This window comes from Spizellomyces punctatus (assembly GCF_000182565.1).
Source record: "Spizellomyces punctatus DAOM BR117 chromosome Unknown supercont1.5, whole genome shotgun sequence".
NCBI lineage: Eukaryota > Fungi > Chytridiomycota > Chytridiomycetes > Spizellomycetales > Spizellomycetaceae > Spizellomyces > Spizellomyces punctatus.
The window spans coordinates 823,781-846,564 of record NW_015971541.1 but is presented as its reverse complement, the minus strand read 5'-3'; the positions used below and the strand labels follow the sequence as shown (position 1 = coordinate 846,564).

The 22,784-nt window shown below is 47.2% G+C and overlaps 9 protein-coding genes across 10 annotated transcripts; 5 read left to right on the top strand and 4 right to left on the bottom strand.

Moving 5' to 3' along the window:
• Positions 1–272: 272 nt before the first annotated feature.
• SPPG_03389 (uncharacterized protein) lies at positions 273–4,054 on the top strand (the record flags this gene model as incomplete). The annotated part of the gene is made up of 11 exons (XM_016751658.1): positions 273–374; positions 444–526; positions 593–885; positions 947–1,332; positions 1,405–2,018; positions 2,080–2,177; positions 2,241–2,284; positions 2,340–2,460; positions 2,528–2,604; positions 2,666–3,075; positions 3,136–4,054. 11 exons carry the CDS (start codon positions 273–275, stop codon positions 4,052–4,054), a joined length of 3,147 nt encoding a protein of 1,048 aa, XP_016609630.1.
• On the bottom strand, positions 4,028–4,928 carry SPPG_03388 (uncharacterized protein). The gene is made up of 3 exons (XM_016751657.1): positions 4,699–4,928; positions 4,485–4,619; positions 4,028–4,421 (listed from the first exon to the last, which is right to left on the bottom strand). The coding sequence occupies exons 1-3, from the start codon at positions 4,885–4,887 to the stop codon at positions 4,134–4,136; spliced, it is 612 nt and encodes a 203-aa protein (XP_016609629.1). The 5' UTR covers positions 4,888–4,928; the 3' UTR covers positions 4,028–4,133.
• Positions 4,929–5,333: 405 nt separating this feature from the next.
• Positions 5,334–6,482, top strand: SPPG_03387 (ZIP zinc/iron transporter; the record flags this gene model as incomplete). The annotated part of the gene is made up of 3 exons (XM_016751656.1): positions 5,334–5,489; positions 5,569–6,202; positions 6,274–6,482. 3 exons carry the CDS (start codon positions 5,334–5,336, stop codon positions 6,480–6,482), a joined length of 999 nt encoding a protein of 332 aa, XP_016609628.1.
• A 79-nt stretch (positions 6,483–6,561) lies between these two features.
• Positions 6,562–9,917, bottom strand: SPPG_03386 (mRNA-binding ribosome biosynthesis protein NOP4). Its single transcript, XM_016751655.1, has 2 exons — positions 8,258–9,917; positions 6,562–8,198 (listed from the first exon to the last, which is right to left on the bottom strand). Exons 1-2 carry the CDS (start codon positions 9,817–9,819, stop codon positions 6,635–6,637), a joined length of 3,126 nt encoding a protein of 1,041 aa, XP_016609627.1. The 5' UTR covers positions 9,820–9,917; the 3' UTR covers positions 6,562–6,634.
• Positions 9,918–10,001: 84 nt separating this feature from the next.
• On the top strand, positions 10,002–13,586 carry SPPG_09112 (syntaxin-binding protein; the record flags this gene model as incomplete). Its single annotated transcript, XM_016757267.1, has 17 exons — positions 10,002–10,070; positions 10,125–10,187; positions 10,255–10,379; positions 10,461–10,642; positions 10,711–10,927; positions 11,042–11,132; positions 11,211–11,333; positions 11,415–11,580; positions 11,645–11,794; positions 11,860–11,975; positions 12,045–12,144; positions 12,207–12,300; positions 12,359–12,533; positions 12,600–12,778; positions 12,843–12,945; positions 13,007–13,300; positions 13,363–13,586. The coding sequence occupies 17 exons, from the start codon at positions 10,002–10,004 to the stop codon at positions 13,468–13,470; spliced, it is 2,355 nt and encodes a 784-aa protein (XP_016609626.1). The 3' UTR covers positions 13,471–13,586.
• A 647-nt stretch (positions 13,587–14,233) lies between these two features.
• SPPG_03383 (SF3a splicing factor complex subunit PRP9) lies at positions 14,234–16,172 on the top strand. The gene is made up of 7 exons (XM_016751654.1): positions 14,234–14,623; positions 14,685–14,865; positions 14,933–15,123; positions 15,188–15,468; positions 15,530–15,833; positions 15,902–16,009; positions 16,079–16,172. Exons 1-7 carry the CDS (start codon positions 14,263–14,265, stop codon positions 16,102–16,104), a joined length of 1,452 nt encoding a protein of 483 aa, XP_016609625.1. The 5' UTR covers positions 14,234–14,262; the 3' UTR covers positions 16,105–16,172.
• Positions 16,173–16,425: 253 nt separating this feature from the next.
• Positions 16,426–17,902, bottom strand: SPPG_03382 (uncharacterized protein). The gene is made up of 3 exons (XM_016751653.1): positions 17,630–17,902; positions 17,236–17,522; positions 16,426–17,164 (listed from the first exon to the last, which is right to left on the bottom strand). Exons 1-3 carry the CDS (start codon positions 17,824–17,826, stop codon positions 16,563–16,565), a joined length of 1,086 nt encoding a protein of 361 aa, XP_016609624.1. The 5' UTR covers positions 17,827–17,902; the 3' UTR covers positions 16,426–16,562.
• Positions 17,903–18,082: 180 nt separating this feature from the next.
• SPPG_03381 lies at positions 18,083–20,177 on the top strand. Of its 2 annotated transcripts, XM_016751651.1 has the most exons (5): positions 18,083–18,198; positions 18,267–18,703; positions 18,775–19,137; positions 19,215–19,317; positions 19,384–20,177. In XM_016751651.1, the coding sequence occupies exons 1-3, from the start codon at positions 18,135–18,137 to the stop codon at positions 19,135–19,137; spliced, it is 864 nt and encodes a 287-aa protein (XP_016609622.1). In that variant the 5' UTR covers positions 18,083–18,134; the 3' UTR covers positions 19,215–19,317; positions 19,384–20,177. The 2 variants fall into 2 exon arrangements, with proteins under 2 accessions (XP_016609622.1, XP_016609623.1); XM_016751652.1 differs by having other exon boundaries at positions 19,215–20,177.
• Positions 19,351–22,720, bottom strand: SPPG_03380 (uncharacterized protein). Its single transcript, XM_016751650.1, has 14 exons — positions 22,450–22,720; positions 22,190–22,382; positions 21,773–22,114; positions 21,581–21,683; positions 21,324–21,517; positions 21,203–21,265; positions 20,962–21,137; positions 20,801–20,897; positions 20,531–20,743; positions 20,367–20,460; positions 20,179–20,301; positions 20,005–20,118; positions 19,774–19,930; positions 19,351–19,711 (listed from the first exon to the last, which is right to left on the bottom strand). The coding sequence occupies exons 1-14, from the start codon at positions 22,692–22,694 to the stop codon at positions 19,600–19,602; spliced, it is 2,226 nt and encodes a 741-aa protein (XP_016609621.1). The 5' UTR covers positions 22,695–22,720; the 3' UTR covers positions 19,351–19,599.
• Positions 22,721–22,784: the final 64 nt, after the last annotated feature.

Below are 22,784 nucleotides of genomic sequence, written 5' to 3'. Positions count from 1 at the left end.
TAGAGTGCAATGTTTGCATCTGCCATCACGTGCCAGATGCTTACGTAGCGCGTTGATATCCGTCCGCCGACTTTTGAGGACAGTAGTCCTACGAGGATATCCCAAAAAATAAACGTCATATAGGGACAAGCTATGGGGTCACACGCAAAACAAATAACCTTATTTAGTCCGGGCCTGATATCATTTATGACTGAAATTTCGGAAACGATGTTCTGCTGATCTCAGTGCTGATCGATGTTGGTCCGATCTTGCTCTTCGTTCATATTTCAGCCATGTCTGGTGTCCCACCCAGCCAGCAAGAAATTCTAGAATCTGCAGGCCAAACGAGTATTCCAACTTTTCTATCTGCACTGACTTTCAATAGCCTGGTTGCCGTATGTTTGAGACACCTAAGTTTTCCAACGTCTTGCCTCGGTTTTAACAAGGTCTTTTGAACCATATAGCTAGGCTTTTATGGGGCTTTCTGGGTCCTCAGAACCCGTGTGCCACTGGTCTATTCTCCAAGGACATATCTACTTCCAGAAAGGTTCGTAACGAAAAGAGTCTTATGAGCGGTTTCGCGGCAGATCCGCTGAAGGATCATCGAATCCAGGCAACGCACATCATCACTCAAGGGGTTAGAACTCCTCAAATCCTGCATATGGGCATCCGAGGAAACTCTCATAGAGAAATGCGGACATGATGCCTACGCAACAGTATTTTACATGCGGGCAATGTTCAAATTTTTCGGATCTTTGGCTGGACTGGCTATCATCACCTTGTTCCCATTACACGCGACTGGTGGGCAGAGCCTTTTCGGATTGAACTGCTTGACGCTGGCAAATATTGCGCCGTGGGAAACCGTGAGACTATGGGCGCATCTGGTAGTCAGTTGGATTTACAGTCGTGAGTACTTTCATTAGCAAGATGGCAGACAGTCATAACGCAGGAGCTAAATTCGGAAAAGTTGCTTGCATGTTCACAATCCAACAACTCCTGGCCAAAGCTACAAAACTCCGACATTCCTTTCTTTTAAGCAACGACCAGCGTCTCTCGGTATCCGGTTACTCTCTCCTCATTCGGGACATTCCCAAACGTCTGCGCGATCCCACGAAACTCCACCGGTTATTCGACCGGGTTCAGCCGGGATGTGTCCACGCAGTGGTGGCATTGAAAAGAAGCAAAACATTGGAGCGATATGCGGAGAGACGTCGTACTGCAAGAGATACCGTCGAGAAGGAGATAACAAAATACTTGCAAAACATTATGCGAAAGCAGGGGGGCAATAGACGAAAGGGTAGTATCACGCCAGATCTGGAACAGGGAGCACATGAGGAAGAAATTGGCACAGAGGTGCGGTTACAGGACTTGCACGATAAAAGCACGCTATCGTATGTTTTGATCATAATTGTTATTCCACCGTAGATGCAAGAAATTCATCATCGCGACAATGAGGAAGGCCCCGTCGAACGACCTCACGCTTCAGACTCAAATCGTTTAACGGAAATGGAGATATCGCCAGACGAATACGATGTCAAAGGTTCCTCTGACGAGCAAACGGATAATCCATGCCCCGATAAAAAAGTGGACAATTCAATCGCCATTCAGATCGCTTCTGACACCTCTCTGGAAGAACGGCGAGAGATGTTTGTGGGCAGCATTGATTCATCTTTCGTGTGGGATGAATGTATAGATTCACCCATACCCAACAATGAGACAGAAGCCGCAGGGCGATCGTCCAAGACATTGCCACCGTCTCCATCTCCTCTCTCCGTCCGCCGTCCAACACGTCGCAAAATGTACGTTCTCGGGCATAAAGCAGACGCCATAAGCACAAGCCTCCAAACACTTCAGGCAGTGTGCAGAAAGCACACCACGAGGCGTCTCCGACTCTATTCTTCGGAAAAATCTTACCAAGGCGCCGCATTCGTCCTTTTTACAGACATATTTTCACCTCACGTTGCCGCTCTTGCCCATATACACGACAGGCCTGGAGTAATGGCCGATCGCTATGCATGTGTAAACCCTGATGACGTTATGTAAGATGTTGTCAGTAAAAGATCATATTCGAGGCCATTAAACGTTCCTCAATCGATCTAGCTGGGAGAATCTGGATGTGCCGTATTTGCAAAGACGTGGCAGAATGCTGCTTGCAACGGCAGTAACGTTAACCGTGACAGTTTTCTGGGCTACCATCAGTGAGTATCCAGACTGTACTGAATTCATAGCTTGGGTGCTGACGTCTTTTTCCCATCATGAAGCTACCTTTTTATCCTCCCTAGCTTCTCTTGATAAGTTGATCTACGTAAGTTTTAAAGTACCACAGTTACAGAGATAAGTTGGATTTATCTCTGCTTCAGTACGCCCCTTTCTTGGGCTTCTTCAACAATTTTAGTCCTGCTGTCAGAGGAGTCATTCAAGGTGTTGTCCCGACGGTCGCAGTATCTGTGGTATTTCAGCTGATTCCCATAATCATGAGACGTCAGTTTCTGTGTTTCTATCGCTCGTGTCGTTTTGCTTTATTCACTGAAGTTCGTCGGTCGGGCAGGTTTATCACATTTTGCTGGACAACCAACATATACACAGATCGAAAGGCGATTGTTGGTCTTCTATTACATATTTCTGGTAACTTACTATTTGTCGTACCAGAGCTTCTTCATCCTATTCATCGTCTGACACTTAACAGGTTTTCAACATTCTCCTAGTGATAACAATATCCGGTTCATTATTCACAGCCGTTGTCAACATGATAGAATATCCTTCCCGGATTCTCTCCATTTTAGCCACATCAATTCCGACCGTCTCAAATTTTTTCGTCAACTACATCATGCTGCTCGCTCTCGGTGGTCCATCCGGAGAGTTGCTGCAACTCGCCACTCTAATCCTTAAGCCAACTATGTTGAGATTGTTCGGAGTCACACCGCGGGGTATCAAGGAATGGTCCAAGACAAATGTGTTCATGCCCGGACCAATCATGGCTCAGCATTCGTTCGTGGCGACAGTTGGATTGACCTATTGTACAGTTGCACCGCTGGTACTCGTTTTTGTAGTTTTGTACTTTGGATCTTACGCCGTTGCTTATGGGTATCAGATGCAGTAAGTAAGGATTCTTCATGTTATCTATGCATGCGATTCATTTTTTGCGGTTTTCCACAGATATGTCTACAGCCATTTGGCTCAAACCGGTGGACTATACCTGCATACAGCCGCTCGTCAGCTTTTTGTGGGCGTGTACCTTCACCAGCTCGTGCTGCTGGGTCTTTTTCTTTTGAAGAGGGCATTCGCTCAAAGCGCAATCATGGCGATTGCTCTGGCTATAACCGTTTTATGCCACCGTCACGCCGATCTCTACAAACCCCTTATGGCCGCGGCCCCGGCTAAGGCTGTGTTAAAAATGGAAGAAAGAATGATTGGGACGGATGCGGTAGAGGATGCGGAGCAGGGAATGTATGTACGCGATCGGGTGCGCCGAAACGAGAACAAAATTGCCAAAGGCTCAGCCGAGATCTTGAAATGGAATCAACGGATAACTAGACAGACGGCTGAGCGCATACACAAGGTGCTTGCAAAGGTGAAGAAGAGGTACAAGTCAAGAAAAGCTGGAACAAGTGCGGAAACAATTTCCGAGTCCAAACAACAACAGGAGCATTCTAACGAACATCCAGCACCGCAAACGGATCAGCTATATTTAGAAAACCCCATTATACTGAGGTCCGAGTCGATAGCAGCCAGCGACGATTCCGAATCAAATGCCTCAAATGACGATTCTGATATGGACCCGGAGTCAGTGCCTTCAACTTCCCCGCGGGTGAATGCTTCCGCAATGGCCAATCCGCAGCGACATTATCTTGGACCCTCAGACTTTACCGAACAGCTGGCGCCCCCATCTGCGCGTTCGGCACCCTTGACTCTCTGGATTCCAAAGGACATGTACGGAATGGCCGAAGCAGGTATTCGGCGGGAGGTGGAGGATGCAGTGGGTGATGCTGTGAAATTGACGACAGAATGGGCGCGTTTGGATAGCGATGGGCGTGTAAGGATAGATGTTGAGGGAATTGCCGAATTTGCTATTTAGTGAGTCAAGCCTTTCTTGACCTCTTGGCACAAGAACTAAATACATATATATGATTGCCCACGCACTTTCTCAGAGAGCCTCAGGACGCTAAGTTTGTAAAATCGTAGTAGAAAACTAATGCGTCTACATACACTTCTCCTTCCCCATCGCTCCGTCGGAGACGACCGGCTTTCGGAACCCTTCCAATCTGCTGGAATCCCAGCGATTGCCAGAGGTTCACCGAGGCAGTGTTTGTTTCAAATACAAGATTGAACATGGATGCTTGATATCCAAGTATTGGCGCTAAGACCAAGAAAGCTTTTGCCATCTCTCTACCTACCCCTAGTCCGCGCGATGCTCCTGAGACTATGAATCCCCCGTTGCATATCTAACAGCCACGGAGGGATTAGGCACGCGGCGGAGGCATTCCGGGGAAACAGAATGCACTCACGTGTGAACAACGACCAGGAAAGTTTGGTTTGATGTAAAAAGTCCCAAGCAGTTCATGGTCAGAGTTCCTGCGAACAGCAAAAGCGTCCCCAGATAAAAAATAGTTTGCAAAAGACGCCTCATCTAACGCTTCTTCCTGATTGTGTCACAAGATATCAGCAAACTGCGACAAGGTAGAGCTGGGGAATGACGTGGCTTCAGCTTCAATCCATCACCTGAGGATAGGTATTTCCCGCTTCTATCTCTGCATTCAAAAGCAAACGAATGCGTTCGGTCAACTCGGTGTCAAAGGATTCGACCCTGCTGAGCGTTGCGGTGAAGCCATCCTTGAGTGTTAGCTGCATTGGAAGGGGTAGCTCCGCTCTGGACTGTGGGCCACTTATTGCACCGTAGGCGGAAGCCATCGTTCACTGTCACCAGCAAAACTGTCCTTCGCTAATAGACGATTTGCCAACGCGACCCGAGGTACCAGCCAAACCTTAATTCTCGTGTGAGGCGCAGTAACCGGTGAGGCACTCGAAATTCAGTAATCTAGAATCCCCGCCCCTCCGAACTGTCTTTCGGCCTTTTGTCTCTAAAGCTTTACGTGTCTTATCGCTCGGCTCACTCGTCAATTGAATAAGCTATACTCTTCAGTAGGTAATGACACATTCAATTAGTCGATAAAACACGGTCATGACCTCGCTAACTTTTCAAAAGCGTTTGCCAACCGCCCCTACTGTGGAAGGAAGGCCAGCTCTCCGTCTACCCCCCTTTTCTCGCGTCAATAAGTGTTCGTTTCTTCAACTCCAACTACCTCTCCTCTCGCAATTTCAAATAAGATCCACTTTGACCACTCTCTAACGATCCAATGGACGCTCCCGATAATGCGGCAGATCCGTGTGCGGCGGAGGTTGAAGGAGAATACAACATGGCACTTCATATTGCTGCCATCTTTATCATTATGGCACTGTCCTTTCTGGGAACCATGCTACCAATTTTGGGAAGAAGGACGGCGAAAGAGAAGGTGAGCAAGTTATTGTAGTGTTGTGGTAGGAAACGCAAACCATAAACACCATCTTCCCCATCGTCAAAAGTTTGGGAAGCTCCCATTTCAATGTCTCAAGCTCTTTGGGGCAGGCGTAATTCTCGCCACTGCCTTTATCCACATGCTGATGCCTGCTCAGATGCAGCTAACCGATCCCTGCCTGCCAGCCCATTTTCAGGATTACTCGGCATGGGCTGGCGCCATTGCTCTCCTCGGCGCCTTTTTTGCACATTTCATGCAATACAGCGCCATGGTAATTCTACATCATGGGAAGCACAAGGCCTCCGACACTTCAACCACCGCGTATGCAAACGATGTCAGGACCAGAACCCTCGAACGGGGCCAACCTGAACCTCATATGATACACCAGTATGCGAACAGCCATGCAGACGAAGCACATGTTCACAGTCTGATCTTAGCAGACGCAGAGAAAACTGTCATGACCTATGTTCTTGAACTTGGGATCGCCTCCCACTCTATCATCATCGGAGTTACTTTAGGTGCCGCGCGGGAGGAGTTTAAAGGTCTCCTTATTGCGTTATGCTTCCACCAGTTTTTTGAAGGCCTTGCTGTGTCTACTGTCGTCATGGACGCTGACCTTAAGAAAAAGATGATAGCAATCGGCATGGTCTTGTTCTATTCGCTGACTACACCCGTGGGCATCATTATAGGAATCGCTTTGAATCACAATTGTAAGTTACCCGATCATTTTCATATTGCTCAATTTGATGCAACGAATGATGAACGACTGTTCCGCCATTAGATCATGAGAATGCTACGCAGGCCCTCATCTCGACTGGGGTCCTCGATGCCTTATCTGCAGGGATATTACTTTATGATGGGTTGGTAAACATCGTCGTCCCCCATTTCCAGGCACAGACGTGGCGGACAGCAAGCAAGGAGACGCTTCTTCATTTTTTCTTCCTGTGGTTAGGCGCATTGGCCATGGCCATCATTGGGCGTTGGGCATAATTCCATTTTGTTGGAAGTGACCCCTGTGAGATGTGCTTTTCCGCAGTTAGCCATCTGGTATGATCATTGCCATGTGCCATATCTTTAAATCTTAATAAGCATATTCGATTACGATTCCAACACAAATTGCAACATGATAGATATATGTAAGACTACGCAAACCATCTCTTGATCCCACCTTCCCCACCTGTTGTACTTCCCCGTGATGCCTCCTTGCTGGCACCGCCAAACAAGTTCTTCTTGTACTTCTGCACTAAGTTATCGAAATTCTGTTCTTCTCGTTGGTCTCGTCTTTCGACTTTAGTGGTTTTTGGCTTCTTCTTTTTCTTTTTGTCCTCGCTTGGAGGTGCTGGGACCGCAGTGGACTTTGGTTTGGGCTTGATCTCTGCCGCTACCTTGGGAGTCAATTTGCCATCCTTAGACTTCCCTGGTTCCTTCGCGTTCTTCTTCGCCGCAGGGCCTATCTTCTCTGAGCCGCCCTGATCCCGCTTTCGCTTGTTGTTTTTCGCCGCATTTTGATTTTTGTGGGTCTCAACCGCAGCTCCAGCGGCCACACCTTGCTCTTTCGGCGTATCGCCCTGTTTCAACAGTTTCTTCGCCTTTTGAGCCAACCTTCTTTCTTTCCATGTCTCGCCGAATCGCTTCTTCGCCGGTTGACCGCTCTCACCATCCTCCTCACCCTGACGCTTACGTTTAGCACTCTTATGCTGTCCCTCGCGCTCCTCTCTTCTTTTCATGACCTGGCGGTTCTCAATAGCAAATTCCACAATGGGGCGCTTACCGCGCGAAGAAGTCGGTTCTTCAATGGCCTGCATGTCAGCATCTTCCTTCTTCGAAGGTGGTGGTGCAAATGCCCGTGGGTTGTTATTCAACCATCGAAGGCATGCAAGTGCGTCCGCGTGTGATTCAAACTCAATGAAACCGTAACCTTTAGACCGTGGCAGTTTTGTAGTTCCGTCGATGCGATCTTTGCTCCGCAGGATCTTGGCTTGTTTCAGAACTGTCTTTCGGGTACCAGATGGAGCTGCCCGGCCTTCATCCTCTTCCTCTTTGATTACCTCAGGCTCCATTCCCTCGCGCTCCCCTTTCTTCACTTCGTCCCAGAATTTTTTCACTGAAAGCAACGCGACTTTTTTCAACTCTTTATCGTCTACCTTGAGCCCCAAATTCCGTACACTCAACCGCGTACGGGATATATATAGGTTAGGATTTATCGTGAGCAATCGCTTTCTTTGAGCAAAGCTTTCCTGTCGCTTTGAAAGCTCGGAAGGTGTCATGCTTTTGGCGGCGTCGGATTCTGGGAAGATCACACCCTCCCTCATGAGATATAAATTCCGCTTGTCTTCTGCCCGCCGGCGCAGTTTGCCTTCTTCCGCAAGCTCAGCAGCTTGCTTGCGATTAACCGCCAGCGTGATATTAAGGAAGCGACCACCGACAAGGAATGGAGTGGCACCGGCGGTCAGAGACGGTTCTGGCATTAGAATCGATTTGGAAGGTTGCAGCTTTTTCTGACGTTTTGCGGCTTTTGCATCCGCATCGCCAACATGATTTTCCGCTTCAAGTAGCGCCGCTGCTTTGCTTGCCTTATCATATGCGGCTAAGCATTCAGCAGCATCTTCCTGCCGCTTGTAGCAGACAAAACCAGTTCCACGAGATCGACCAGTACTTTTGTCAACTGTAATCCTGGCGTACCGGAGAGGCCCAAACGTAGACAATCTAGTTTTTCACCGTAAGATAAACATGACAGGCCAGGCTTTTGTATACAAGGCACTTACGCGGCAGACAGCTCTTCCTCAGAAGTGTCGAAGGACAGGTTTCGAATGAACAATGTACAACTCTCGGTGACATTAGCGCTCAATCCTTTGTTTGCGGAATCTCGTCGCTTTGGGACCGGTTGTTCCTGTATATCATTTTCCACGTCCGACTTCCGGTCATCAAAAGATACTTCAATGTCATCACTCGCACTTTCTTCACCACTTTCGCTTCTGCTTCCGTCTGCATCCTCATCTTCTTCCCCATCATCGTCCCCATCGTCTTCTTCTGACTGGTTTTGTCCTTCCTCTGGTTCTTCCTCCCTTCCTTCGGTATCAATGTAGACACTGGCTTCGGCATCTTCTTCTTCTCCCTCTTGGTCATCTTCTTCTATGTCTTCTTCATCCCCAATTTCTTCTTCTTGGTCATCTTGTTCTATGTCTTCTTCATCCCCAACTTCTTCTTCCGCCACTACCCGATCATACTGTGCTTTTGGCAAGGCCCAATCAACAGCCACCGTCCGCTTCATAATTTCGGTCCCGTTAATTGCTTCGGTGGCTTTTTCCGCCTCCCCTGGTGTAGCAAACTGTACAAATCCAAAGCCACGTGCTTTTCCGTTCTCGCCTTGCGGTACAGAACACTCCACAATAATGCCGTGTTTGCCAAATACTTTGCGAAGATGCTCCACTGTACACTGCCATGGAAGATTGCGAACAATCAGCCGTGCTCGTTTCGCTTCTCTTTGCTCTTCAGCTACATTTTTGGCCTGTATTTTGTGTCCTTTAAACTGATGCTCGTCAAGATGCTTGATCGCATTTTCCGCATCTTTTCCGCTGGAGTACACAACAAGGGCCTGACCAGGAACCGGTACGTCGCCTTTTAATACTGGAAAAATGACTTCCTTGATGTCACCAAACTTTCTGCTCTTCTTGTAAATTTGCTTCTTGTTGATATCCACACCAAGGCCGGATATCAGAATCGTTGTCGGTCGGTCTCGCGGTTTACTGAATGGAGTGGATCCGGTTTTATTTCCGTCAGCTTTCATCTTCTTTATGGGCTGCGTCTCCCCTTCTACGGGAAGACCAGCTGCCTTCCTTTCCTCTGCGACTTTTTTTTTGTACGCGTACTCTATCTTCAAAGTACGCACGCCCATGAATTTTGTCTTTTTCAACTCTTTTATGGCTCTGAGTGCGTCCTCAGGAAGGGCGTAAGTGACATATCCATAACCCTTGTTCCTGAATTCGCTAGCCTCTCTATCGGCCACAACGTAACTGGTCCGTACTGGACCGATCTCCGAGAAGAACTCTTGGAGTTGCTCGTTTGTGGCATTATAAGGAATAGTCGAGACAAAAAGGGTCGTGCGGGAGCGGTCGGCGGGATGTGGAGGTAGCTGGCTAGTAGATGCGGTGGGTGTTGTCGGTGGAGTTGCTGCAGTGGAGTCAGCAGGGATTCTTGGTGCATCCGACTCGAGGTTGCTGTTCTCCGATTGCGGAAGCTCACTCGTAGACATGGACTGTGTTTCAGATCCTGTCGTTCGGCCAGGGTTCTTCTCTTTTTTTATCGTCATTTTCTTTACCGGAGACATGAATTCACATTCTTGAATGCAGCAAGTCGACGGTGTCGTCCGCCAAAAAGAATTCAGATCCTAAGCCACGTCATGTAGCCTCTTTGAGCCGAAATGAAATGTACGTAATGCGATCTGTGTTTTTACAGACTTTGTTCCATCTTGCCTCCCCAAAGCTGCAGACCAAAGTGCCATCTAACAAAATGTCATCAGTAAAAGCTCAAAAGATTATGGTTGCACCCATCAACCTGATATTCCGGTTGCTGCAGCAGGTATGACAGATGGAAGCACAATCTCTCGTTTCCTAGCTCATGTACGAACGATAGAAAGTAAGAGTTCAGATCTGGCTTTTCGAAAAGGTTGATATCAGGATGGAAGGTCAGATCCTCGTATGTGAAAAGATCGGTATTGGTCTAATGTTATCCTGTCAAGGCTTAGTATGTTCCTTTCATGTAGGGTTTTGATGAATTCATGAACTTGGTGTTGGATGATGCCGAAGAGCATAATTTACCTGACAAGACTACAAAGCAGCTAGGAAGGATCCTTCTTAAAGGGGACAACATCACTCTGCTGTGTCCTGCGTAGCTGAAGCGCCGATAGATCTCATTTGTATTTTGTTTTCTTTGATTTGTCTTACGGTGTCATCACTAGTAGGCCTTTAGTTTGGATGCAGAGGCATCTGAAATCGCAGCTTCAATTGTCCTAGCTGACTGTGCCACAGGCGGGTGTGGCGATGCGCAGCCAAGTGTCCGTGGCTCTATCGGTCAACGGGCTCGAAGGTCGAAACTGCACACCTTAGCTCTAGCAATGAGCGCTCCCAAGTCTTTGAGGGAACAACAAAAAGGTGACATTTTGGATGTAGTCGAGCGATGGTTTTGTTGTCCGGGTCTCTAAGCGTTCCCCTTCATTTAGAGGCCCTTTTCACTTTGCTCAACCTCAACACCAGGGATGCGATTGTAGATAGTGCTTTGCCAGATACCGCGTCGGCTGCTACTGCGTCTTCTACCACAACGCTTGCGATAACAGATCCCGTCTGGAAGGTTCTCATCTATGACAAATTAGGGCAAGATGTCATATCGCCGTTGGTAAAGGTGAACGATTTACGCGAACAGGGAATTACCGTCCATATGTGAGTTAATGTTCAGCCTGACTGACACACTCTTGGATTGCAACCTTGCTTTGTGGGGCTGTTTGAGCACGGGTGCGTAGTATTTCAGAAAGCTGATCGCAAAGCTTTCTCCAGGCCCTTATACAGTGACCGCCTCCCGATTCCGGATGTGCCCGCAATCTATTTGGTCCAACCCACAGCCGAAAATATAAAGAGAATAGGCGATGTAAGACAAAGCGGCCGGAATGGAACACTTTTCATAAGTGTGCGCTAAGTGTGGTCCGCATTGCTGTGGTGCTTGTAGGATTTCGGAAAGCAATTGTACGAGTCATATTACATCAACTTCTTGTCTTCCGTTCCTCGACCTCTTTTGGAGGATCTCGCTGCGACCGCTATTTCCACGGGTGTGTCGGGCGACGTTGCGCAGGTTTGTACATTGCATTACCAGTAAAGCCTGTCTTGAATGACGTGATCGCTCAATGTTGAGAAATCCCCGTTCATGCTACAGGTGTATGACCAATATCTCGACTATGTCTGTTTGGATAACAACATGTTTTCACTGCAAATGGAGGATTCGTACCAAAGCCTTAACGACCCAACGTCATCCGAATCCCGTATAGAGTCACTGCTGGACAAAATCGTCGGCTCACTGTTCTCCGTTTTGGTCACGCTTGGTATGGGATATCACCTGATATCGAACAATGACTTTTCTCTGAGCTCCTGGCTCTTACACCATAGGTGTCGTGCCTATTATCCGTAGTCAACGAGGAAATGCGGCAGAAGTGGTCGCAACGAAACTTGAGAGTAGATTACGCGATCATATGCTGAATACCCGTGCAAATCTCTTCATGGATAACCTGTCTGTGACAAGGAATTTGTCTCGACCAGGTAAGGCAAAGATGGAGCTGCTATGGCGGCAATGCGCACCTAACGGTGCCACATGTGCTCGACAGTGCTGATTATCCTCGATCGAAATCTTGACTTGACTATGATGCTGAATCACACATGGACATATGCAACGCTGGTGCATGACATCTTTGACATGAAGTTGAACAGGGTGACTATAGTGGTAAGACCTGTTCAGCACTACTCATCTGACAGGGTTCATATAAATAACCATTGCGAACTATGCAAAAAGGATGAAGAGGGTGGGCAGCGAAAGCGTAAAACCTTTGACATCGACGTCAACGACTTTTTCTGGAGAAAGAACGCGTCAAATCCGTTCCCACAAGTCGCTGGTAGGAAGGGCCACTTGCCTCAGCAGATTTTTTGCTAGCTGTCAACTGATCTCGCCTACCAGAGGACGTCGATGTCGAAATTAATCGATATAAGGCAGACGTGGATCAAGTCACAAAGTCATGTGGAGTGAACTCTTTGGATGAAGTAGATCCAAAGTGAGGGCTTTATCAAATGCCTGGCGACATGACCGTTGTTAACTTCCATCGTCTATAGTGATTTTAGCAGCGGTGCCAAAGGACTGACGTCAGCAATTAAGCAACTGCCGGAATTGACGGAGCGAAAGAGGCTATTGGATATGCATATGAACATTGCAACGGCCTTGCTACGGACGATTCAGGAGCGACATCTCGATCAGTTCTTCTCCATGGAGGAGTCCATTTCAAAACAGGTATCGTCGTAGACTGAGAAATTGGCAATAAGAAGCTGTCTGTAACAATGGCACCGAAATATGCAGAGTAAGGGCAACATAATGGAAGCCATAAGAGATCCGAAGAAATCTCCCGACGATAAACTTCGACTGTTCAGTGTCTACTATCTGTCTACCGAAGCTGTCTCAAAAGAAGATCTGGGCGAATACGAGACTGCCTTAGCAGAAGCGGGTTGTAACGTGAACGCCGTTCACTATCTCAAACAGTGAGTAAACAGTCTGTGCTGGCCGACCGTCACCCGTGTAACCAAGGCTTTGTGATATTACAAGGGTACGGGCATTCTCCCGAATGAATACTGTTGCGAATGTGCCTCCACCACAGCAATCAGCGGCTAATGATCTACTGGGCAGATTTACTTCAATTGGGTCTAAGGTGCAGGCGTATGTTATGGTGCACTTCTTGTTCACGGACTAAATGTGTAACGATACTGTAGCTTACCGATCATTTGAAAGATGCGGGGGTGTCTGGCCATTTTGAGAACTTGGTGTCTGGTGTGAAGAATTTGCTCCCTCTTCGCAAGGACTGCCCTGCGACTCGGATAGTGGATGCGATGATGGAACACAAAGATGGACCCGACACGGAGGAGTATCTTTATCTGGACCCCAAACTGCCACGGGGTGCTGCTCCTAAGCAGCAGCGTAGTCGAACGCCTTTCCAGGAGGCCATCGTGTTTGTTGTGGGGGGTGGAAATTATCTGGAGTACCAAAACCTAACAGAGTACACTCAGGTACGCTTAGTACGTTGATGACCGAAACATGTTGGCCATAGTAATGAATGTGTTTTGAATAGCGAGCGTCCGTGCAGCGAAAGCGGATTACATATGGATCAACCGAATTGGTCACGCCAAAGGCTTTTATGAAGCAATTGGAGGCCCTTGGTAGTGGTAGCAAAGCTTGAGCTTGAGATAATGTAGATACTTCACGTTGCTTCATAATAGACTGTATATTCGATATCTCGAGTCAAGATCAAGTAGTGAATTAGTTTACATACAATTGCTCTATCTACAAGGGTTTATGTACACGGGGATTAGGTGACTACGACGTTGATTCGCTAGGTATTTTCTTCTGTGCTGCAAGTTCATCATGAAATCCTAGATTTGTGAACTCGTCTTTTGTCATTAAACCGCTAGATATGACATATCTCGTTGAGATATATGTACACTGGAGTAACAAGAGCATATTCAAATCACTCAACTGGTCCATTCGGCATTTCAAATAGTCTTTAGCTAGGGGTTTGCATTTCGTATTATCTCCTTTTGCTTGTTTCACGCAGCTCAAGTAAACTTTTACTAGGTCTTTGCATTCGCCGTTGAGGTCCAGCGGGAATGCCCCGCGTTCCGGTGGGTCCGGCCGGGAAAAGCGTTGCCAGCTGATAAATGAGAAGTTCTTGTGTGAGATAGGAAAAAGCGACGAGCTAACAAACGATATCTACCTCGAACCCATGCTCATTTTGAAGGTATGTTTCTTGGGTAGCTAGTCAAATAGGAGCAATGGAGCAATTTGCGATGTGAACAGTTGAATTGGGATGCAGCTGCTGCTATGGCAACCAATCGCTGCGCAGACCAAGTGCTCTTGCAAGGCTGGTTGATCTGCGATCTGCGATCGAAGCTTCATCTCATTAAAGAGCTCTCCACCGTTGACATCCGCCTCGCACAAACCACCCTCCCATCGCTTCCCTCTGCCACTGAATATGAATTCAATACTAGAACTTCAACGAAAGGCGCACGAAGAAATAGAGAGAGTTGAAGAAGCTACCGTCCAGGAACTCCTTACGAAACCCAAAGCCCACAAAGAGAAACTAGTCCAGGAACACCGGGTGAAAACGTTTGTAGAACGTGTTCAGCAACGAAGCCAATACCTTCTGGACCTGTATCAGGATGTTGATGGGTCACGAAAGGCTGAAATTGATGCGATAACTGGGGCGTCAGATTTTGGAGAGTTCTATGCGAGATTGAGAGATATCAAGGATTACCATAGACGGTATCCTCATGCGGCAGTAGAGCCTATGGAGCTGGAGTTTCAAGAAAGAGACTTGGAGAAGGAAGAGGAAGGTGGGCTCATTTTCCTCTCGAGTGCTAAGCTTGACAATGCCCTTAATTCTTTCCTCTTTAGAGCTTGAGAAGATGTTTTCAGGAGAGGAAGCTCTAGGCAAATATCTCGATATGCATGAAGCTTTCGATCAGTATGTCAACTTGGAGAAGGTGAACAAAGTGAACTACCTAAAGTACTTGGATCAATTCCAAAAGTTTGAGAGCATCCCGCGAGAGATAAAGTCATCACCAGCATATGCAACGTCAGTATTCTGTCGTTACTATAGCTGTTTTACAACGAAGCGGACTAAAAGCTTTGTGGCCCCGCAGATACCTACAAACCTTGCAAACCTATCTGGAGAGTTTCTTCGAACGGTCGCAACCCTTGTTTGATCTCCGTGAGACTCGTCAAGGGGTGATGGCAACGTTTGAACCAAGTTGGGAGGCAGGAACCGTGGTGGGCTGGAGGCAGGATGGTGCAATGGAAATCGATCAGAACGCAGAACTCTTCTGTCCGGCCTGTAAGTTCAGATTCATGATCAAAGTAATCTACAAGACATTTGGCTTAGTTGTGCTCTTGCGTAGGTAACAAACAATTCTCAAAAAAGAGTGTTTACACTGCCCACCTCACTGGAAAGAAGCACAAAAAGGCCGCGTCAGCGCTGTTGGAAAAGGGTGTGACAGAAATCAGTCCTGAGGAAAAGAAAAAGGCTCGATTGGCAAAGGAAAAGGAGGAGCGAGACAAGATGAAGCCGATTGCGATGGCCGAGCAGCTGGTCAAGGAATATGTTTCAATACTTTCAGCACAAAGAGACGAGACAAAAGCGCATGTGGAGAGGAAGCAAACCCTAACAACGGAAGAACTGGTGGGTAGTTCATACGACAACTTCGTTCAGATATCGTAAGTAAATAATCTATTTCATCTAGGTGGCAGATGCTGTGGAGGAAATCGAACTTAGCGAGGAGGAGGAAGAAGAAGAAGAGAAGATCTATAACCCCCTAAAGCTACCACTTGGATGGGATGGCAAGCCCATTCCTTACTGGTTGTACAAGTTGCACGGTCTCGGTGTGGAATACCCCTGCGAGATTTGCGGAAATTTCGTATATATGGGTCGGAAAGCATTTGATCGACATTTCCAAGAATGGCGACATGCACACGGGATGCGGTGTTTGGGTATACCCAACACGAGACATTTCCACGAGATCACATTAATCGAAGATGCGTATGCACGTAAGTCTCGCGCTATATCAGTCTTACCTGAACATACCTCTGTTAACATGCATATCATTTCATTATAGTTTGGGAGCGCCTGAAACAAGGTTCGAAAACGGAGCAATTTCGGGCTGACCTTATGGAAGAGTTCGAGGACGCGGATGGGAATGTGTTTAATAAGAAGACATATGACGGTATGTGGTCTCTGCTCCTTTCTGCTCTATTTATGGAGAGTGAGCTCATAATTTGATTTGTGTTTGCAGATCTCAAGAGGCAAGGTCTGCTGTGAGATATTTTCCATTTGTGTTTCCTAGTGTATATGCATAACGTTCATAATGAAATTGAGATTTGATGGCATTTCTTTAACATTCTGTACCGGTCGTAAGTTCGTATGTGTACGGTAAGTCTCCTGTGACGTACCAAGAGGGAACCTTTGTCAAATTTCTTCTGCTATTGAAGCCCACCTGATAAGGGGAGATCCATTACATGGATCTGTGTGGAGTGCTTGGAGGGCTTGTTAAAGTCGCTTGCGAGCACAATGCCCATGTATGTTGTCTAACTGTGCAAACAATATCCAAGTTGAAGCCCTTCTACGGTGGTCAGGTAAGTACAGGGACACAAATTGAGGACAAGAATGGTTCTTATATGAAACGTGACAAATCTGTGTACTAGAATGCTACTCGCTCGTGTTGTCCAACGCTCAAAACTCCACCAGCTATGTCAATCACTACGCAAATACTGACGCAATCAAGCCTGCACATAATTCCCTGGAAAATCACCTTCCTTCCCATTAAGACTCCCAACCCACCAATCATTCGGCCCTCCGGCCTTTATAATGGTAATAAGATCTCCTTTCTTGAAGGATAGGTCAGAAGGTCTTTCCCCGATAAAGTCATACAAAGCTGTCGCTTTTGTGGTGGCAGATTTTACAGCGGCTGGCGGGGGTGGTGGAGGGGCACGCTTTGATATGGTTCCACTATCCGCTACTACTGCTGATTTCGGTATGTCTCCTGTCGAATTCGATATCGTTCCTACGCGGTTTACGCTACCACCCCTGCTTGCCGGAGCACTTGCTGCTGTCCTCGTGGATGTGCGTTGTGCGACTGGATGGGGAACAGGTACGCCTGTGCCCATACTGCCGAATTTGAAGTTTAGGACTCTGTAGAGACCCTCAGCTTGGACTGGCGGTGTAACTTCACCGCTCAAGAGCTCTTTTGGAGAAACCTTTCGGCCATAAAGTTCCTTGTTTGCGTCGTTGCGGGTGAGTATGACGGATCCTTCTAGGGACACGCCCGCAAAAAGACCTTTCGTTTTCGAGTAGGAGTAAATGGGGGCAAAATTAACGACCGCTGTGAAACAATTTTCAAATCGCGGATGAGTTAGCTTGTCCTTTGAAATGCATCTACATTAACGCACTCACCACCAGCCGCTTCTGCAGCACGGCCCTTGGGGCCTGCAGCAACTGACATGTTGCCGCCAAGAGTCAAATTTCCACCATGACAGAATGCTTTGACTGCAGCATCATTGTTGAGGATAAACACACAATCCGTCAATTGCGCACCGATTTGGGCTCCGAAACCTGCTCCCGCTGCAGCGATGGCTGACGGAGCAGACCACCGTCCGTCAGGAAGCTTTGCAACGACAATGCCTGATCCCGCCCGGCCCGACCATAGGAAACCCGCTTTCAAGATCGTAATGACTGCAATACTGGATAGCCGCAGAAAGAACGAAAAAGTGAGTGTATGTTCTCGCTCTATCTCATTGTTGACCCCCATAAACAATAGCCACCTTACCCTTTCAACAGGATACCTTACCCTTTAGCATTCGCAATAATCTTTGGTGGAATTAGTGCAGCATCCATTTGGTTGGTTCCTTTGATAAAATGCTCCAAAATGGACGTTGCCTTTGCCAGGTCGGCAGCCAGGTTGTCTGGAAGGGGAGAGTGGATGGTTGCCCGACCGACTTTGGCAACATTTGGAACGTGAGGGTTGAGGTTCTTAATTCTGCCCATAGCGTCGAATACTGTTTGTAGTGTTGATGGTGAGGAGAAGTTGAAAAGCAAGTACTTGTAAATAAAATGGAAGAAATGGCCCCAGGTGAGCAAACAATCGGCCATTTGCTTACCCACGCGCATTTCCGATTGCATCATCACGATTGCAAGGCTGTGTCTTTACTTGGCATCATTATAGTGGCACAGTGACTCAATAGATGCTATTCTTGGCGCTTCCACCTTCAATCAATCCCTGCCCAAGCTTGCGCTGCGGGTCTCGGATCCGTCGTTTTCTGTGGGGAATCTACCGTTCCCGATTAACCGCCGCCATGACTCAACCCATTCCCAAACCGCTTCCTGGCATGAAGATCAGGACAAACTATGTCCCAAAAGGTAGGCTTCCGAATATTCACACGGGTAGAGCGTGCTGACGGGTTGAACTTACACTCTTTTGTCTGCAGCTAGAGGTTTGAAGGTGAAGCAAGTTTCGCAAATCTGTCCTCGGTGTAATCAGCCAGTTCCTGCCTCAGAGATGGCAGAGCATGTGCGAATCGAGCTTTTAGATCCAAAGTGGAAGGAGCAAAGGGCCAAGGCTCGTGACAAGCACAAGGATTCCAATCTTGATAATGCTACTGTATCAACCAATTTAAAGCTACTCGCACGCACTCGGCCGGATATATTTGTTGGTGACGAGTTTAATATTGAAAAGACAATAAAAGAGCAGCAACAGAAGGATTCGGAACGTCGAAAAGTTATCTGGGATGGTCACACGGCGAGTATCGGAACTGTTACGCAAAAAATGGGACAGACATTCAATTGGGACGACCAACTAGCCGAACTCCAGAAGGAAGCAGAGGAGGCAGCGGCAAAAGCGAATGCAATTGGACCAAAGGCACCGGTAAGATTTGGTGGGTCGCATAGGAAGGCATTCGTTTGCTCATGTAATACTGTTGTGTTATACGGTACTAGAATCAGGGACCTGCAGTTGCATCTTTTGCTCCACCGAGCAGTGCAATTTCTACATCAACTAGGCAAACATTCAATGCCCCCATGGATTCGCAACAGCATTATGGCTACACGGCAGCCGAATATGCTGCATCATACCATACTTATCCTCAGGAAGCATCGTATGGAACGGAATATTACGGAGAGGGTTATGATGCTTATGGATATGGCCAACAGTGGTATTCTGACACTGGATATTACTCAGCGTATCCAGATGTTTATGCATATCCTTCGGCGGCTCCAGCTCATCCAACTCCCACCGGTCTGGGAAAGCGAAGTGCGTCGGAGGTTACGTCTGAAGCTAAGCGAATGAAAGCAGATGTTTAGGTATGACCATTTGTGTTCTTTTCGTTTGTACAACGCAGTGGCTAAAGACTTTGAATATTTGCATGATCTTATATCAGCAGGTGAACGATTGTAATTACATTAATGTACAGTAGCGCTGGACCGCACTCATGAAGAAGACGCTCCTCATGCCGATCATCGCCATTCTGAGTTTCCTGGAATGTAAATTACAGTATAGCGTGTTGGACGGCCATGGCAAATCAAGGATACTCACAACATTTGTGGCAGCATCAGGAGTCCGAAACCGCTAGCCGTGTTCGATGATGTTGGAAAGTTTTATCATGAGTGACAACCCTCGTATTTGTTCTAGTGTGTAGGTCACGCTGACAAAAGATCCATCATACTTAGATACTACGTCGATCTGGTATGGTATGATATGTTTTGTGAAAGGTATGGGCGGATAATAAATTGTTTTATAAACGAAGCCAGGATCTGTTATACTGGTTAGGCCTGTGACCAGGCAGAGCACATTTCAATATTATGCAATGCCTTCTCTGCAACTGCGGCTAGGTCGTAGTCATCCTTCGCCAGGGCATCTTCCATGCACTCAACCAATCTGAAAAAGTTGAGGATATCAGAAGAATAAATCTCAGTGAGAACTTGGGGCAAAATTCCTACTTTTCGACTCCATCGTTTTGCGTAATGATGGAACGGTGGATGCATGATCCACCTCCAGGAGTCGTTGATGGGGAGACCACATTGATCAAGACGCCGCAGGTTTGATATAGAACACTTCGATTAGCATGATCGAGCAAGATCGTCAAAATTTCCGTGCCTATATTGATTGTGTTTAGCGACGAGATCCAGCTGCTGCTTGCGGTCCACTAAATTGTACTGGAGACTTCCTACCTCGTTGTTTCGCCATCACTGATCGCACATCAGAGTAGTGCGACAGATTCGCCAATATCCTCAACGCCTCCACCACCGCCTCCGGGTTATTGTGCAAGAGAAGGTTAATCATATCTATATGCGGAAAAATGTGTTGAAACCAAGTACATGTAACCTCAAATATGAAAATCGTACATTTTGCTATTTCCACCTTTCGTGAAATAACGTAGTTATTCACTTCTTGGTAAAATGAAAAGTTCGCGAGGGCTCCAACAATATTAAGCACCAGCTCTTCGTGGTCGGTCACAGGTTTATGACCTTAGGAATTTCAACAAAAAGAAGTCAGTTTTCGGAAACGGTGATGGGTGTGCATTTAAAGGTACCCAGTAAGTCCACCAGAGCCTCAATCTCGATCATTTCCACGATCCTTTGCCCACCAACGGGATCGATGGCGATGTTGGCAAGGAGTCGGATGAGCTATGAACGATGTGATAATAATCAACTGGATTATTCAGATATCGGAAAACGAGCTGAATTTCATAATTACCTTTATCAACACCTCTTCCGTCTCCTTTCCCTGATATGCTCCATATTCTTCCTCTTCCTCGCTGTCGGTTCCAACCTCAACAGAAATATACATTCCCAACAAGGCAACCAAATCCGATATACCGCTTCTCAAATGCGCATGGTCGGTGGACAGGGTTGTGGTCAGATTTCCCAGGATGAAGCAGATACGAACCAAGAGCGGCTGTAGGTTGTGCTATGATGCATTAGATGCAGTTGGCGTTGGTATTCGTGACACTGGGTGTCATGTTACCTTGTCAGCTTGATACTTTACAAGAAGGTGCAGGAATGCGTCAATGTTTTGTGAACCGCCGAGGTAGGGAAGAAAGTCGGGGTTTAGCGACAGTTTACTAAAATCGAGCACTACTTAATATCTGTCTAAGAAATTGGTCATGGAGCAAATACAATGCGAACCTCAAAATCCGGCATACGCTCAACATGATCTCTGGGGAATCATGTAATCCTACGTCCGGATGGAGTAGCCGCACCAATATTTCCACTACTGTTTGCGAGTCTCCTTTGCTGACAATTTGAAGAAAGCATATATAGTGCTCTTGAGACGATATAAGATTTCGTAGAGCCGCTGTAGTCTGGTGAGCGTGTGGGCATGAGATAGCTTTTAGGCTGACTGAAAAGTGCCAGCAACGTAACATACTTGAATGAGAAGATGGATAGCTTGCATAAACTGATCATCAGGCCGATGTCGAAGGTCCAGCTCCTGTTGGCATGCATACTTAGAACTAACTTTCACAGCCGCCAAGATTCCTCGAGCATACCGTTATCATCTTCATAGCCCGCCCAAGAGCTCTCACTCCCCCGGCCGTTACAACAGCCTTTCCATTCTGGTCCCCGTGCGAGATATTTCTCAGAGTTGCTATTGCATACGTGAGGAGCGCACATCGAGGACCAAATAGGGTTTTAGGCGGCCGGAGGCCAGACAAGTATCGAGAGATGAAATCGACCAGGCCGTCTGTATAATGCAATCAGCACTCGTACTAAACATACGTCAATTCAGAGCATGAGATTGACCTACCAGACACTTGATAGTCGGCAAAAAATGCATCGTTTCTTTCCGTTTTACTGAGCTTGAAAAGAAGCTTGCAAGCGTTGGCCAAAACTCGATCATGTCGTGTGATCTTTTGCGATCAAAAAAATATCCGAGAAAGGTAAACAGTCGTCAATTTGGTGGGAGCACTCGATTGTATCGTGAGTGCACCATACCGACATTTAGAACGATCTTGCATCCGGCTATCGCCACCTCCGGCTCACCGGCAGTATCCATCCATTTTATGATCTCTCTCATCACATATTCTCTCTGTCGTCGTTCCTGTGTCTTGTCTTGCCCATGTCGCAGCCAATGAGCAGCACTCATTGCGCTGCAAACTTCCAAAAACCGCTCCAGGAGGTTGCTTGATCCTTGTGATGTAAGAGCGCGCAGCTTATCGATAATACATGTCCAATGCTGGTCTTCATCGATCTTGGACCGTGGGGGTGAAGCAGTTTCTGGGCGCGAGGAACTTGGAGAGTCCATTGGTGGTATTGGTGTCATGGCCGGAGTCGGAAAATACTGTAAAGATACATTGTTCGTTAAGCCGCAGAATTAGGGCACAAGAACGTAAGTCACTGTATGATTCTCATCTACCTGGATGCTCTCACTCGCATGATCGACACTAAGCTTATTGGAGGGATAATAACCCGCTTCGTCGTCGGCGTCATCTTGAGATTCAGTTGCCGTTGCCGCATGCAAACGATCGGCTGAGCAAATAGGCTCGAGACGTCGCGGAAGAGGGGAGGCAAGAGGCCGATGAGGAGATTGATGAGCGATCGGGACGGTTCTGGCTTGTGGATATTTGTTAACACAAAACAGCCAAATCGCTTCAGTCTCAGAGGATTGTGCTTAACCTTCTGCCTGCTATAAATCTACGATAATCTGCCTCATCTATATTGTTTCCCTCATTCCAGATCAATCCTTTTTCTCTATCTCTCTTATTTGGTGCAGGTGTAAAAGGTCTTGTAGGATGTTTCAGTGACGCTCGAGCTTCGGCTATAACATCCGAGGCTCTTCCAAAGTGTGGTATTGTATACATAGGAGATGACGACGAATAGGGAGAACGGTGACGGCGTGGAGAGTGCTGGGCCAACGCCATATTTACAAAGTGCTTCTACAATTGAGCATCATCTAAACTGTTGAGGTCCGAGAGGTCATAACCGCGCTGATTGGGTAATCAGATGTGGCG